The sequence below is a fragment of the Acinonyx jubatus genome, chromosome F2 (genome assembly GCF_027475565.1).
Source record: "Acinonyx jubatus isolate Ajub_Pintada_27869175 chromosome F2, VMU_Ajub_asm_v1.0, whole genome shotgun sequence".
In the NCBI taxonomy this organism is placed as follows: domain Eukaryota; kingdom Metazoa; phylum Chordata; class Mammalia; order Carnivora; family Felidae; genus Acinonyx; species Acinonyx jubatus.
In genome coordinates, this window is record NC_069394.1 from 69662696 (window position 1) to 69679960 (window position 17265).

The 17265-nt window shown below is 42.3% G+C and overlaps 1 protein-coding gene across 8 annotated transcripts in view; it reads left to right on the top strand.

Annotated features, from left to right (window-relative positions):
- Positions 1–17265, top strand: part of ASPH (aspartate beta-hydroxylase) — a 222546-nt gene that overhangs the window by 71559 nt on the left and 133722 nt on the right. For 5 of the 8 annotated variants that reach the window (XM_053208017.1, XM_053208014.1, XM_027042932.2 and 2 more), the window contains 7 exons: positions 1894–1968; positions 6118–6243; positions 9957–9989; positions 11002–11058; positions 11541–11591; positions 12046–12078; positions 16716–16754. In XM_053208017.1, the coding sequence (XP_053063992.1) occupies positions 1894–1968; positions 6118–6243; positions 9957–9989; positions 11002–11058; positions 11541–11591; positions 12046–12078; positions 16716–16754 (414 nt within the window). The remainder of the gene's footprint in view (positions 1–1893; positions 1969–6117; positions 6244–9956; positions 9990–11001; positions 11059–11540; positions 11592–12045; positions 12079–16715; positions 16755–17265) is intronic. The other 3 variants (XM_053208012.1, XM_053208011.1, XM_053208016.1) reach the window with 3 other exon arrangements.

Sequence of the window (17265 nt, forward strand, 5' to 3'; positions counted from 1 at the left end):
AGAAAATCCCAAGCAGGCTCTGCACTGTCAGCACAGAGCCCGATGTGGGGCTGGAACTCACGACCTGGGAGATCATGACCTGAGCCGAAACCAAGAGTCAGACACTTAACCAACTGAGCCGCCCAGATGCCCCTCCTTTTAAAATTTTTGTTAACGTTACTCTATGTGGAGAGAGAGAGAGACTGTGTGTGTGTGTGTACACGCATGTATAAATATATATTATCTGACCACTTGTCCTAAATCCATCAGTTTTCAGCTCATAATCCTTTTCAACTTCTTGGCAGTGTTTGGTTTAGTTTAAATGTTGCCTTCTCAACCTTTCTCTTATCTAGGTTTTTGGCTTCTTTCTCTTCTATGTCTACCTATTCTACAGATATAAGTACATGCTTCTCATTAAAACACAATAAAATAAACCCCCTCTCGATCTCTACAGTACTTTCTATCTGGCCTCCGGTCCGTGTTCTTGCCGTACTAGCCAGATTTTTGGAAAAAGAATCTACAGTTGCTTTCTTTGCCTTACTTTCCACTCAGTTTTTAGTTCACTGTAATCTAGCTTCTGCCTCTACTAATCCTCCCAGAGGAAAGCAGGAGCCTCACGGAATCATGGAAAGATGAAACAGCCTGGTGCACTCACCGAGTTCAAAGCCAGTGCTGGTAGCTGGTGATTCTGGGGAGGCATGTGAGAGCTGAATTGCGGAGATCTTGTATTCTGTTCCAAGGAGTTAGATTTTCATCTGTTTGGGCAGAGGAAGCCACTAAAGGGTTAAGCGAAGGAACAGGGCACTATAGTCCACTTCTGTTACTAATATTATATTCTATGTGGATGCTGCTGTCAGCAGTTATAAAACCGGGAATTGGTTAGGAAGCTGTCATGGGTACTGTGAGAGGTGAGGGGGGAAAAATAGAGATTGGCAGGCCCTTCTGTAATTCTATGCAAATGTGTACACAAATGCTTTGTGACCTACAAACGTCTATAAAAGTAGGAGGTACTTCTTGTGCTTCAGGAATGGTTTACAAAACCAGTGTGATTAGCATAGTAGGTTGTTAAACTTTTTTCCTACCTGACGTTCAAATGAGCTTACTCTGTTTTTGTCATTGAGGATTAACTTGTCAGTATAACCGCTGTGGTTGGCATTATTTCACGTGACAGAGTTTGTGATGCCACGTCTCGCCAACTTCAGTTTTCTGAACATGGATGTTTGTTACACAGAAAATTTATAATAGTGTCAGTGTCGTTATGGCTTCTTGTGTGTGATGTTGTAATAAACCTAATAATCCAGTACGTGCCATGGTGTTGTCAGAACGTCGTTACTGATATTGTTCATTTTTGTAATTTCTGTCTGTTTGCATCTGTGGATCTGACTGTCAGATGGGCTTCTCCAGAGCTGCAAGGATTATCAGTTACAACGTTGGGTCTTCCTTCAGCTTTGGGGAGTGGTCAGCCAACCCTGCCCCTCTCCGCCCTCATACCAGCCTGGGGCCTCACTTGTCAGGGCAGACGGTGGCCGACCATGTACTTCAATGCTTGGTGACCTCGTCTTCCACATTTGCATCTTTATTTCCCAGAACTTCCCCCCCACCCTTTCTAAAAGCTTTGCCCATCCCATTTTCTTCATTTTATCATTACTGTGAATTTTGTTAGTTAGAAACTGAAGGAATTCTGCGTGGGGAGGTTTTTGTTTAACATTTATATCTGCTGCCAAAATGAAACCAATCTTACATATTTACCACGTTTGCCAACATGGAGAAAAAAGTGGTAAACTGATACAAAAAGATAGCATAGTTGATTAACCAAATATCTTCAACTGCATGTGTCTACAAGGATGTCATGTTTCACGTTCTTCATTCATGTCTAGAGTTTTTCTCCTGAGTTATGTTTTGTAATCATTTCAGGACCTCAGAATATTGACAATGAAGTACAAGAACAAATTCAGTCCCTTCACCATGAGGCAGTGTATACAGAACATGGTATGAATTAAAATCTGTTTTCTCATGAATTGCTTGCTGACATAATGGTTAATTCCATAGGTGACTTGGACTTTATTTTTAAATGTGAATAAGTGAGTGTTTTTTTTTAATTATTAGAGGGCAAGTTGTTTTTAAATGTTTTATTTATTTTTGAGAGAGAGAGGGACACTGTGAGTGGGGAGGGGCAGAGAGCAAGGGGGACATAGAATCCGAAGCAGGCTCCAGCTCTGGGTTGTTACCACAGAGCCCAGTGTGGGGCTCGAACTCGTGAACCCTGAGATCACGACCTGAGCAGAAGTCGGATGCTTAACTGACTGAGCCACCCACCCGCCCCAAGGGCAGGTATTTCTGAAAGAGCACTAGACTCATTTTATTTTACCTCGCCTGTTAAGAAACGTACTGCATAAATTTTAGTAAGGAAATGGTAGGGATAAATGAGACTAAACAAGTCCAGACCAGTGAGACATCAAGAACAGATGGCAGGAACGGGGAGGAGGAAAGTGGAACAGAACCACGCAGGCGGTAATGGGCTATCTGGGTGCTGTCGTCAGCCTAACTCTGCTGCACGCTTGGGTGGTCGCCAAAGCAAAAGGAGAAACTTTTTAATTATATGCGTCATATTTCCAGAGAGGAAACAAACACGCCATCTACTTAGAGGATACCAAGCGGTATCCTAGCTCTGACATCTCAGACATTTCTTAGGTGCAGTCCTGTACAGAGAATACTAAATGATACTCTCGAAACCCATGTTTTAAGATTCTATGAGACCGTTTCTTGAAACATCCCTTGATAAAAGCAGAAAGGATAACCCCAAGATGTAACTCACGAAGGGGTTTCCAAGAAGACAGAACACATGGTATCCCGATACGGCTAATGGTTTGGTGTGAGCTGAAGAGAGTCCTGAAGGAAAAAACTATGTTTCTTGAAAACAAATGGGGTCCTCTATCATTGAAACTCTGCTTTAGCAGCTCTGCTAAACTGTCTTAGTCAGTCTTAGGTGTTTGGGGTTCCACGTAAAGCAGCCCATCCGGTTCCGTCTGTGCTCTGCTGGGGAGACCAGCTTTGGCTCAGTTGTGTAGGTTTTTGCCCCTTGGCTGTTCGAGGTCTAGGAGCCTGTGTCCTTTCATTAGGAGGTTCTCCTCGGCTCAGACGGTTGCTTTACCCGAGCACACACCTGCCTCTATCAGCACACACAAGCTTTCCCTTCCTGTGTCTTTTTTTTTTTTTTTTAATTTTAACCTAACCTAAGGATGATGCAGTCTAAATAAATAAGTGACTTCCGTCTGATGAGGTAAGTGCTGTAATGGTGAAATGTAAGTGGCTCTGTGCACCTTGCCTAGACTTTGGGGTTAGCAAAGGCTTCTTAGAAGAAGTGACATTCTGACTTAGTAGCTGGAGGATGGAGAGCGTAGGGCTTCGCCAGGCGGGTGTGTGGGGCTAAGCGATGGGCGTGGCATGTATGAAAGTCTAGAGGAAAAGAGGACCCCAGAGTAGTTCAGGGTGGCTGGCACACGGAGTTACATAGGTGGAGAGCGACTGAGAAAGGGTGTTTGCACTTGATTCGGAGAGTAATTGAACATTGGAGGGTGTCATGCTTCTGTCTGCAGCGTGAGCACACGTGGAGGGAGCGTGCCGGGGGTGGGGGGTGATGAGATGGCAGGCTGCACTGGGGATCCAAGGGGCTCAAGATGGTCACTCAAACCAAATTTAGCCACAGCTGGGGAGAGAGAAGTGTGGGCAGACACAGTAGACATTTAGGCAGGTGGGTGTAGGAAGCCAGACAGAAGGGGAGCAGTCAAGTCTCCCGTGCCCGGGTTTCTGGCCCCAAGCCTTCCTCTTGGACTTATTCTCTTCTTTATTTAGGAATTCACAGAGGCCGTGGCCGTACATGTTTTTTGTGTTGTTTCTGAGCCTTTGTGTACAGCCCTGTCTCTCCTCTGAGCTCCCGGTTTATCATATCCATTTGCATGTTTTATGGGTGTCTCAGACTCAAAACGTACCTAAGACAGAATTCTTGGTTCCTTTACATTTCATAGTTCTCCCCTCACTGCCCCCCAGATTTCGCTTTTCTTCCACTCTTTTGTATTTTAGGTAATGGTCTCCCCTCCTCTTAGTAGCTTCAGCTAAAAACCGGGGTGTTTCCTTGTTTTCTGTCTCCTCTTCTCGCCTCCTGTGTAAGCCCCGGGCAGGTCCTGCAGGCTTTGCCTCCAGCACGTATCTGGACTGCAGTGTGTCAGCGTCACCGTCCCCTCCTGCGTGACTGCTGCGGTAGCATCCAGTTGGGGCTGTGTTTGGTGTGTGTGTGATGTGCCTTGTGTGGCCTGGTCTTTTTCTCCCCTCAGTTGCTTTTCTTGAGCCCAGACGACCTTCCCTCCTTTCCTTGGCATCCCCAAGTCTGTCCCTGCTTCGGAGCCTTGGTACTTACATCTTTTACTGGCGCGTGTGTGTTCCAGTCTTCACATCGTGTCCGACCAAACGTGGCCTCCCTGACCACCTTCTTTGCAGTGGACTCTCTGTCCACAATATTCTGTATTTCATTGTTGTGTTTCAGATCCTGCAGCTGCCATTTACTAGCTGTGTGGCTGTAGCCAAGTTTCTCGTCCTTCAAAGTGGGATATTAGTACCTAAAGGCTGCAGAGGGCAGTGCCTCAACTGTAGCCAGCCTTCAGGGAACTGTTTTCCTCATACCAGGCTGTCACTGTGTGCTGTTTACTGGGTTTCCCTACTGGAAATGGGGACTTTCCATTAAGCAGCGGTGACTGAGAGAGCTAAATCCTGCTCACGTAAAAACCATGCAGTTGCACTGGGCGACATAAGAGTGAGGAAAAAACAGTGTGCTCAGACAGAATACGGAAAAAGGAATATGGTAAAGTCAGTGACAGGAATTGGAATGGGTGATTGGTGTGCGGCAGAAAATTGAAATGAGGAGGACAATGTAGCAGGCTGGGATGGAAATACAGAAAACACGTAGTGTGGACATACATGGGCCCACGTAGTTCAGTGACGCTTGAGAGCATCGCCGGGTCATACTGAAAGTGAAGGAAGGAAGCCCTCCTTCCTGCAGTGTTTGAGGAGACCTCAGTGGCAGCAGAAATAGTAATATTATTACAATGATGATGATAAAAATAATGACGCAACAAGAACAATAACACCTAAATGCTTATTATGGGCTGGGCAGTTTTCTAAGTGCTTGAGTTCTCATGACGGTGTTATATGTAGATATTATTATTTCCTTTTCATAGATACAAACCCTGAGGCACAGAGTAGGTAAGGAACTTCTCCAGGGTCGCACAGCTGGTGTGGCAAAACTAAATCTGGACTCATATATTCCGGACCTCACACTCCTAACCACTGTACTGCCCTGCCCAGCTAAGTCGCTTGAGTTGTTTGCTTAGAGCGTTATGTACAGGACGTTCTGTGCTTGAAGCCCTGTCAAGTTACCGTTGGGGGAATTTCTTATACCATACTGACAAGCTAAACCACATTGCAGCAGGATAATGTAGCATATCCAATATCTACACAAAAGAAGCAGAACAGTTCAGTGTGTCATCAAAGTCTCAGAAGAGAAAAATGGGCATTTCTGCATAACTTACAGGCTAAACATAGTAATCTTTAGATGCAAAGTATAATACAGGTGACCTAACACGGATGACCTGGCATACGGTTTAGAGAGGTGTCTAGCTGTTCTTTGCAATAGAATATTTGTATGTAGTTAGTTACATGGAGTTTTATGCCATTTCTCAATGAGAGAGGTCACAGGGTGACCTTTTCTCTAACCTAGTGATAAAGGAAGAGGCAGATATATTAATAATTGTGAATTCATTTATTCAGTCATTAAATATTTACTGAGCATTTCCCATGGCTAGGCATAGGCCCTGGATGCTGGGCATACATAGTAAATAAAATAGAGGAGGTCTCTGTGCTTGGTGAGCTCATGTTCCAGTGAGAGCAAGGTCTGTCCCCCACTCAGGTGGACGAGCACTTGACCGGAGTGAGGACAGAGCTTCAGAGTGGGCAACGGCATGTGCCGTGGACCAGACGGGGGCTAGGGAATGCCCGGCAGCAGGAGGGGGCATGTGTCTGTGTCAGCTGCTGCCTGTGGACCCTCGTGGCGGACCCGTGACACTTTGTTCATTATCATTGTTCAAGGAGACGATGTGCAGCAAGAAGAGGAGGGACCAGCCAGAAAACCACCGCTGGAAGATGATGATTTCCTTACAGGAAGTGACGCAGATGATAGATTTGAGCCTCTGGACGCTGGAGCATTTCATGAAGGTAGAACACATGTCTTTGGTTTCAGAGCAAAACACGATAGGCAATTTTCATTATGATTATTGAAGTTTTCATGAGTATCTTTAGTTTTTTATTATGATTTTTTTTAACATTTATTTATTATTGAGAGACAGAGACAGAGCATGAGTCGGGGAGGGGCAGAGAGAGAGGGAGACACAGAATCCGACGCAGGCTCTGGGCTCTGAGCTGTCAGCACAGAGCCTGATGTGGGTCTCAAACCACAGACTGAGAGATCATGACCTGAGCTAGGGTCGGACACTCAACCGACTGAGCCACCCAGGCACCCCTTCATGAATATCTTTAAAACAAATACTTAATTTTGATCTGGTTTGTATACATACACATACATATACATATACATACACATACACATACACATACACATACACATATACATATACATACAAGCACATATATATTTTAACGTTATTTTTGAGAGCGGGGTGGGGGGGAGCAGAGAGAGAGAAAGAGAGGAAGAATCTGAAGCAGGGTCCAGGCTCCGAGCTGTCAGCACAGAGCCCGACGCAGGGCTCAGACTCATGAACCGTGAGATATGACCTGAGCCAAAGTCGGACGCTTCACCGACGGGGCCACCCAGGCGCCCCTATATGGTTTATTTTTAAGTTGAAGCTGAAAAGTTCAACGAAAACTAATCCTCCCCCCCCAAAACAAACAACTAATTTTTCCTCTAAAATAAATATATATCCCAACTTTGAGTCAAAGCACTTTTAAGGAAACTGCCAGGATATACGAATTCTTTATAGAAAGTAAGTGAAATACTTTAGCATGTTACTTTTGCTGTATACTTCTTCCTGGAGTGTCGTGTATTAGAAGAAATTCAGAAAATTGATGAAATATTTTACTTGGCTGTCTGTCACAGGCTCTTATTCTAACATAAACTCCATAATCACAGTTTATAGAACACGGTTCTTAGCCTCTAAACCAGGCATTGACAACCTTTCTTTGTAAACAGCTAGAGGATCAATACTTTAGCCTTTGCAGACCATGTAGGCTTTATTGCAACTATTCAGCCCTGCAGTCATAGTGCAACGTAGCCCTGAACAGTATCTAAATGGGTAAGTATGGCTGTGTTCCAGCAAAACGTTATTTGCAAAGTCAGGAGTCAGGCTTGCTCTGAGCTACAGACCGTGATTTGGTGACATCTGTCCTGTATCAGTATCTTAAGTTAAATGCTGGCTAAATGCCAGTTGTGTAGTTCACCTTGGATCATTTGCAGAAGGCAAATTAGACCGTCGCCATTCACTGTTGCCCTATAGAGAGAAATCATTTCTGTGATGGTGAAAACGTTTCTTCACAGATTTTGTGCTCTGTTATGCCTTAATGTGACCCTACTGCAATTATTTGAAGCCTTGTTAAACAAGTACACATGTTTTGTTCTCACGGTATCTATTTTCTGTTCTTTTTTCTTAAAGTAACCCTTTAAGACTTTAATGAGTTCATGAAAGATTTTTTTTAACATTTTTACCTTTTTTTTTTTTTTAACTAAGCTCTATGCCCAATGTGGGGCTTGAACTCATGACCCTGAGATGAAGAGTCACATGCTCTACCAACTGAGCCAGCCAGTGCCCTGAAAGATTTTAATCCATAAGTGTTGTACTCTGATTGATTGATGTTGTTTTACTTAGTATATGTGAACATACAAATGATATAATGGCATGTATATAATTTTATACTTAAAAGGAATCCCCTGAAACATCGTTTAAGATGCATGTTTCATTTCTGAAGAGTCAAACTGAAGAAAAAGGGCGACAGCACCCGCCCCAGTCAACCATATAGCGCATCATGTCCCGCCATATAATAACCATCAGAGTCCGTGGTTGAGTTGCTTTAGGACCTAGGCAACAACACACGACCACAAGCCACAGAGGATCTGGATCAGAGGTGTCTGGCAGAGTTCAGGGATTAGCCAAGCCTAAATCGAGTCTTAACAGGTAGGCAGACTGTGAGAAACAAGTAATAAATGAAATCCATAGCAGCAATCAAGGTAGGAAGGTCTAGAACCATAGCCATAGAACCGTGGATTCAAAGAGAGAATGCGAATATGCTCCACATAAGGTTGACTGATATGCCTACCCATGGTGTTCAATCTTAGATGCAATTCAGATCACCTAGAGAGCTTTTAAAAAGAATACTTGTGACGCACTCTACACAAAGTGAATTGAAATGTTTGGGGTATGGGGCCCCAAAAATGGATAATTGTAAAAGGTCGCCAGATCATATCAAAGTACAGCCGGGAGCAAGTGAAAGTGTGGCCAGGCTGTTTATTTTTTCACATCCTGTTCTGCTGGGTGTGAACAAGCTCAGCCTTGCACACCTGTGCTCATAGCCAGTGGGAACCAGGTGGGGCCATAGCCCTTGTCCAGGCTGAAAATTGAGTGGAGGGGTAGCCTGGTCACAATACAATTGGTAAATGGTTCCTAGGACTTTTTTAAAGCATAAAAGTAAAGTATATCTACTTTTCACAACATTCAATGTATTGGGAAACTACTTTAGAAGCAAGAAGTTCTTGATTTATGAATGAATGTATTTCCAGAAACTTAACATTCGTGCCTGTTGTCAAGGTTGGAAATACACTTTTCCGTAGAAGTAATGTTACCAGTGATGGTTTGGTTTCCATACCAACCTGCAAAATTGTATATATCACATAATTTTCTGTGAAAAATGTACACTCAAAATGCTTTTGAGCTTGTATTTGAATTCAGCCGCACTGTGCATCAAGAATAGGCATTTATAGACCAGCTTTAGAACTTTGGACCTTTAGTTGTCACGTCTGTTAAAATTTCTCTGGGAACAAACAGTGTTTCTAACTGCTGAGTAGGGATGCTGATAAAATGATTTCCACATTTCCCTGGTATCTGTTGCTCCCTCCTGTCTTTGGCCAAGATGACTCAGGAAGATTAACAGGTCCTCAGAATTTGTCCTTGTCTTAGATGCTGCTTATATAACAGATTTCAGTTAAGACACTCAAATAATCTGAAACATAAGGAACTTGAGATTTTTGAGGTTAGGAGTTATAGATTGGGGGTAGAAAGAAATACTTCTAAAAAGTTTATAAATTGAGAAAACCTTACTTTCTGACTTTATCTTAATTTGGAACATAGATTCAGTGTGAACTTAAAAGTTGTTTATTAAAAGTCTTCCGAAAATAAAAATATTTATACCTTGTGTAGTTGTCGCATTAACAAGGGTCACAGGAGTAGTGAGGACCCTGTGTTGGTAGCACTTTGCTATTGGGGGTGTGCGGGTTCAGTTAGGAACACAGTTGCCCTTCAGCTCCCCGTCTTAGAAAGTCTCCTCCGTTCTTCCTTATGTTCCCATCTGTAGACAGTGTGCTTTTGCTCTAGAAAATAGGACACCACAGTGGAATGTGAAGTAGACTAGGAATTCGCCCCTTTCCTGGGTCCATCCTTGTCCCTGTGTTTTTCTGTCTCCTCATTAGTCCAGGTTATGGTGGTATTGAGTGGATTGAAGAGAAAATGTAGGCGTTTCTAAGTGTAGTTCTTGTGAAAGATAAAGTGTTTAGCAGACAGTTAATAGGTATTTTCGTGTTCTATTTTAATATTTACTTTCAAAATAAAATCAATGATAAGCATAGATTCAGAATATACATCTGCGGAATATATACGTACAGTTTTATGAAAGTAGCACTATTGATTTGATGTTCTTCTTTCCAGAAATTGAAGATAGCTACCATGTAGAAGAAACAGGTGAGATTTAAACTTAATACTATTCTTTTTTTTTTATTATTAGAATGAGTCTTTTCCTGTAAAAGAACATCATGAGAGAGAGAATGTATTATCTATAATTATTTATTATTGTATTTTGTAATATATCATAAAATATGTGCAATATATATACAGCTAATTGTTATATATAGCATATATGTATTGTATCATAATTTCATATATATGTTTCTTTGTGAATCTAGTTTTTGTGCTCTTGAAGTCTGTTTCCTGAGGATAAATTCCCAGTAGTGGGATTACTAGGTCAGAAGATACAATAGAAGTACATGTTTTGTAATTTTAAGTTACAAAGTCCATGAAAGGTCAGAATTGTGTAATGTCACTGGTCACACGTGCCCAGAAGATATGGCCGTATTGGAGATGGGCATCTTTTGGTAAGCCTGTGTTGGCCAGTTTTTCTTCCAGTGTTGAAGTAGATCCCTATTTCTGTGCTTGAGGACCACGTCATATTGTTGGCTGTCACTTAGGACCTATATTGCTCAACAATATAAATCTGTAAATACTAGAATTATATTGCAGTCTGGGAGTACTCAGGTCTTAAGTTCAAGTGTAAGGGGCTAGGAAATGTTTGTATCCCTATTCAGGCACACTCTGCGGCAGGTGCTTGCTGAGTGCATGGGAGGAAGGCTCACCTGTACTGCTAGGTCTGTGGTCTCTGTCTGTCTGTCTGTCTCTGCCTCATTAGTCTTTTGCTGAATACAGTTGATATGCATAATTTAAGTGAGAATATTAGCTTCACCATTTTGGTTCGATTAGAAACCCATTGATGATGGGTCCTGTCTTATTCAGCTTTCTATTAGGCATCTACCAAAGGTAGTACCTGGGTGTTCCATGAGTGAATATAAATGGGAGCATCGTTATAAGGTGATTTTATACTTCTGTCATTACTAGATATTGTGCTTTTCCTATTTTGAATATCAAGGATAATCCTTCTTTAGACACATTTGAAGTTTCCTCATCATTTCTTAATTTATAGCTTCACAGGTCTATAACCAGGATATGGAGGAGATGATGTACGAACAGGACAATCCAGGTTTGTGATATGTGTTTCTGTGTGAAGCACTGGCCAAGGCCATTTTCCCCCAGGCTTAATGATTCACTCTGATTCAACTCCGAGTGCTCTTTATAATATTCATAACCATTCTTGATTGCCCAGACATTTATGGAAATTTCTGAACATAGTTTAATATTACCTGCACGAATGAGGAAACAAGGAGATGTGTGTTTCAAACCATCGTTGGGATTCTGCTCTTTGTAGACAGGACGCTGGAAAGGATACTGGGACGTTAACGAGGCAGTGTGGTGTGGTAGAGCCGGACTGGTTCTGCTCCTTCCCATTTGTGATGAGGCAAATTATGGAACTTTATTTGGCTTGAACTTTGTTGAATGATAATGAGAATACCTATCTTACACAGTTGTGAAGATGAGAATTAATCTGTAAATACCTTAGAATGGTGTCTGATAATGTGTTTGGTTTTTTCATGTTTGGCAGAGGTGTGTGTTTTTTCCTTTTAGATCCCATGGAACCAGTAGCAGGCGGCGAGGAGAGAACATACCATGATGCAGGTATCAGATGAATATTTTCATTAATGGTAAACATCTCTTCAGGCTTTACAGTTGCAGTGCTGTGGTAACATGGTGATTTTTCTTTCAAAGGTGTCAGAGGAGTAATTTTCACACCTGATACAAGTCTTTTTGCTTTGTAATGAGATTAGATGATTAAAAATATATCAGGCTTTCATATTTTGCCTCACCCACACTGGCACCGCAAAATAGGATGTTAATCATTAATGCTCCTTTTTGCGTATTGTGCTTTCTGTCGGTTTGACGGATTTTTATGAAAATAATGTACTTGTCATTTTGTCTCGTTTTTGGGCAGAGGCACTGATCACTGACTGCAGACATTAATATTGCAAGGAATAGAATTCTGTGTTTGAGATTAAGTTGTGTTTTTTAGCTAAGCAATGACACTGAATGACTCATTTAATACTTACTTTGATTTTATTCTCTTTTTTTGCAGATGACATTACATACCAAGACTATGATGAACCAGGTTTGAAAACACTTCTTTTTTTTTAATTTTTTTTTCCTCTGGCTGAGTGTTTATTTTATTTTTTTTAATATGAAATTTATTGTCAAGTTGGTTTCCATACAACACCCAGTGCTCATCCCAACAGGTGACCTCCTAGATGCCCATCGCCTGCTTTCCCCTCCCTCCCACCCCCCCATCAACCGTCAGTTTATTCTCAGTCTTTAAGAGTCTCTTATGGTTTGCTTCCTTCCCTCTCTAACTTTTTTTTTTCCCCTCCCCGCCCCCCACTGCCGTGGTCTTCTGTCAAGTTTCTCAGGATCCGCGTAAGAGTGAAAACATATGGTATCTGTCTTTCTCTGTATGACTTATTTCACTTAGCATAACACTCTCCAGTTCCATCCACGTTGCTACAAAGGGCCATACTTCATTCTTTCTCCTCAGATTCGTGAAAACACTTCTTAACCTTAAGCCATCTTCTCGTTTTAAAATATACTCCAAGCTTGACTGTAGAGTGTGGAAAATAATGTTTTAAGCTGCAAATACCACAACTTAAAATACCCAAATGAATGGTAGTTTTCAAAGAATTTACTTGGGGAGACCATTTACCCCCTCCAGTAATTCTGCCATTGACTAAATAATTTCTTAAACCCTTTGCAAAGTCGCCCTAGGAAGCAGTTAAAAATTATGCATGAAAACTTACCTCATTACTTTATATTATATCACTTTATGGTCATAGCTGTCTTTTGACTAAAATATGTCTTGTGCATGGAAAACTAGTCAGAGTTTAACTCCTCTAGCTGCCTCTACCAAGTGACCCCATTCTTAGAGTGACGGATCTACTAGCATGAGAAAGGTACAAAAAAATTTCATTGCAGGCTTAGCAGTGGTATGAAGAGAAGGGTCTGGGCACGTTTGTGGTGCGAGTAGCACTAGAGTCAGATTTAGGCCGTTGTAGCTGCTTTTGTTGCCCCCACACTTCCCATGCTGTTTCATTAAACTCCATGAAGTAGACTCTATTTTTGCTACTTCCCAGATGAAAGAAATAAGGGTCAGAGAATGTAAATGATTTGCCTAAGTTCATGGTGAATAAGAAATGATAAAACCAGGGGCGGACGATTTTTATTCCACCACCTTCAAGGACGGCTCTATCAAAGGAAAGAAGTCAGTTGAGTATAACCAAGACGATAAAGAAATGTACAGTGCTCAAAACATGGAGGACTCTCCATGTGCTGGACAGTTTGGGGGCTTAACATTTAAATATGATCAACAGAGAGTCCCTACTCTCAAGAAATTTGTGGTCTCATGATAACTGGTGATTCTCAGTTGAAGAAAACTAGGAACAGCTGTGTATAAACCTGGTAGGCTAATTTATTAAGCATATGTGTTAAAGGTTTGAGGTCCTACTAAGATGACCATTCACAGTGGCTATTTCTAATGGGATATGGATGATGCCACTGGAAGAATGCTGGGTTCTGTCTTTAAGAACTAATATTTTTATAAGAAATTAAATAACTTGGCTGCTATGATTGCATTTATATTTTCTTTTCAGTTTTGAATTTGAAGGAGAAAATAGGAATTTGGAAATTAAAAGTTACATGTAGAGATGTGACTTGAGATACTTTTCTAATTTCTGCCACTCATTATAGTGTTTTTCTAAGTATGGTAGAAGGAACATGTTTGGAAGGCATTTTGCAGACTAGATCCAGAGACCCTTAAAATCAAACTTGAAAGAAGTGTAAAATTATATATCATGCTGATGAGAATGCTATAACAATACATGTATTTTCTTAGGCAGAATATCAGAATGAGTATAATTTAAAATGGTAAGAAAAAGGAATAAGTATGACCTAAGAGGTCATCAAGATTTGGTGAGATACTTTGGATTACCTGGCTATAGAACGTAAACTTTTCAAACAATGGATTTAATAGAATAGAAGATTATTCGCTGTCCTAGAAAGATACCTTTGTCAAATTCAGGAACCAGACTAGGGAAACCAAATAAACATGTGTAACCGAAGCTGTAAGTAGGGTGAAAACAAAATCATTTTTCATTGGGAACCCAGAATATATTGTGTATTAAACTCCCCACATCTAGACCCTGTGGCTTATGAAAGCTGGGGAGGGACCCAGCTGTCCACATAAAAACATTTAGAAAGCATCAAGCCTATATCAGATGTACCTAAGAAATGACATCTTACCATCTGATTGATTGATTCATATCCTGCCTATGTATTAACTGCCTTATGTCTAAAACATAGGACACTGGAGCAGTTCTGGTGAAGAACACACCCATGCTCCATATAACCATGGACCCTATATTTTAGCGGGGAGTAGAAATTAAACAAATAACTTCAATTTAGTGTTTTGTTGCAATTGTGCTAAGTGCTGCTAAGAACAAGTATGGTGTGTAACAAGAGCATATAGTGAAGAGACCTACCTCGTTAGCGGGCCAGGGAAGGCTTCCTTGAAGTTTGAGGTGAAGATTAGAGCCTTTGACAAGGCAAGGGGCAGGTAACTAGAGTGCCATAGGAAGCATCCGAGGTGTCTGGAGTGCTGGCAGTAAGGGACACAGGCTGAGATTGCAATATGTCCCGGCTGCAGAGAGTGCCTATCAGTAATCAGGGATGGTCACCTTCCCGTAGGGCATTGTTCAAGGCACTATAGAATCGGATACGCATTTTGTAAAGATTGATCAGTCTGACATGCAGCAAATAGACTGGAGAGAGACAAGAGTGGATATGGGGGGACCGGTTAGTTTAGTGTGCAATTATCCCAATCTGATCTTGCCCTGAGTCACATCTCTGCCAAAAGAGGAGTCAGAAGAGATGAGTTATAGGGAAGGGATGGTCAGCAGCATCTCGTGCTGCTGGAGACCCACACGAGGTGAGCACTGAGAAAACATGCATCGGAACTAGTACTGCAGCAGCCTCCCAGTGACCTCGGCAGGAGCCATTTTCCATGGACACAGGTGAACATGGACAGACAGAAACCAGGGTGATGGCAGTGAAGTTTTTTAACCAGGGTGATGGCAGTGAAGGGAAGTGGACAAGCTGAGACATGTAAGGAGATAAAATTGACAAGGAATGTTGTGTGGGTATAGCTGGGGGAAGAGAGCAAGGTGTCAGGAGCCCCATCCACCATTCTGGCTTGTGCCCTTGATGGATGGCGGTGCTGTATTCCTAAGACAGGTGAGACTGGAAAATAGGAACGGACCAAGAGGCCACGAGTCCAGTCTGTATGTGTTGATAGTATATGTCAAGGTATCTGGGGGAATATCTAATAAGCCTATCGATGGTGCTTTGATCTCAGCAGAGACCTCTAATTTGTAGTAGTGAGTTTGGGAATCATGAGTCTATAAAAGGTCATCAAAGCCGAAGGCTGAGGTCACTTATGGAGGGAGGACGGTGTGGGGAGATGGGAGGTTCTGTGGGTGACCTTTGATGAAAGCCAGCACTGAATGCCGAGTAGGACAAGGATAATTGATGAAGAAGATTGAGAAGGAGAAAGGAAAGAATAAAAGGAGAACATGGTCACACTGAAGTCCAAGGGCAGTAATGTTTGAGAAGGAAGGAGCTGCTGAGAGTTCTAACCTGGAGAGGGTAGAAGGTGTCCATTAGATGGAATGAGGTGCTCACTGGTGGTCTTGGAAGAGCCTTTCAGGGGTGAGTCAGGGCCCAAGACCTGGTTGAGGAAGGAAGTGAGGGATGAGACAGCAAATGTAAATGATTCTTTGAAGAAATGAGATGGTGAAATGGAGGGAAGAGAGGGAACGGAGGGGAAGGGGCTCAAGTAAGCGCCTTTTTTCTAAGTTGGTAGAGACTGGAGCATGGTTAAATATCAACACAGTTCAAAGTGACAAAGCAAGTGAACGTTCACGGCTCCTTTGCCCTACAAATACCACCAGGAGGACAGGAGGTGATGTATTAAAAATTGGCATCCCTTACTCTACCCCAGCACTGAGAGTACTATCTGAAAGATAGTAGGTACTCAGAAATTTTTCTATAGTAGATGGTCAAAAGGAATAAAGAAAATAGTAGAAAATGGTAGAAAATAAGGAAGCTCATTCTCAGTGAACCAGAAAATTTGAGGCATTTTGGAGAAAGGAAAAAGCTGGAAAAAGCTTGACTGAAAAGGCTGTGACCCAGCTGAGCCCGAGAGAAGAGGCCGAGCCTCCTTTGCAGCAGAGCTGAGAGCCACTGAGCCCCACGCAGGTGAACAGGAGGAGGAGGGAGGCAGTGAGTTCAGGGCCTGCCAGCTGAACCCTCGCTCGGAGGGGCTGGCACCGGGAGTGTTTGCCCTCCGCCCCCATGGAAGGTCTGAGAGTTGTTCCCCAAACAAAGGGAAAAGACATGAAAAAAATGGAGAAGAGAGTGCCGTCAGGAAGTAAACGACTTTTGGATCTTGGTGATACCACCCGTGATTGGGAAGAACCTTAATGTCCCCATTTTATGTGAAGAAAGCTTATGTAATTGCCCATCTCCTCTGGCTACAGACCCTTCCCCACCCTCCTCTGCAGCCTGCCGCTTCCCAGTGACTAAGCCCTAGGGGCTCAAGGATGAGTTAGACATTGTCTCTGCTCTCGGTACCATACAATGACTGTTGCCTTATAGTGAGAGTTATGTAGTCCTAAAGGATTATTTTTTCTGTGTATTTTCTAGTATACGAGCCGTCAGAAAATGAAGGGGTAGAAAGTTCAGGTAAGCTTTTTCTCTAAACAGGTGTTTCCTACAAGTCAGCCCCACCCCCCCTTACATTTATCAAATCTCAGATAACTTGTAGAACAAAGACAGATGTAGTAAGAAATACATTTTTGGGGCGCCTGGGTGGCTCAGTCGGTTAAGCGTCCGACTTCAGCTCAGGTCATGATCTCACAGCTCATGGGTTTGAGCCCTGTGTCAGGCTCTAGGCTGACAGCTCAGACCCTGGAGGCTGCTTCGGATTCTGTGTCTCCCTCTTTCTCTGCCCCTCCCCCGCTCATGCTCTGTCTGTCTGTCTGTCTCTCTCTCAAAAATAAATAAATCTTTAAAAATTTTAAAAAAGAAATATATTTTCAAGTCTCCAAGGGAGTAATTGGATATTGCCAATGTATTTGTTTCCTATTTATGGCAAGTTTTATGTCATCAGGAATGATATTAGCCTATTTGGTATATTCTTCTAATGTAATTTAGGGATTAAAGTTGATATGCTAATATAAATACTTGTGAGTCT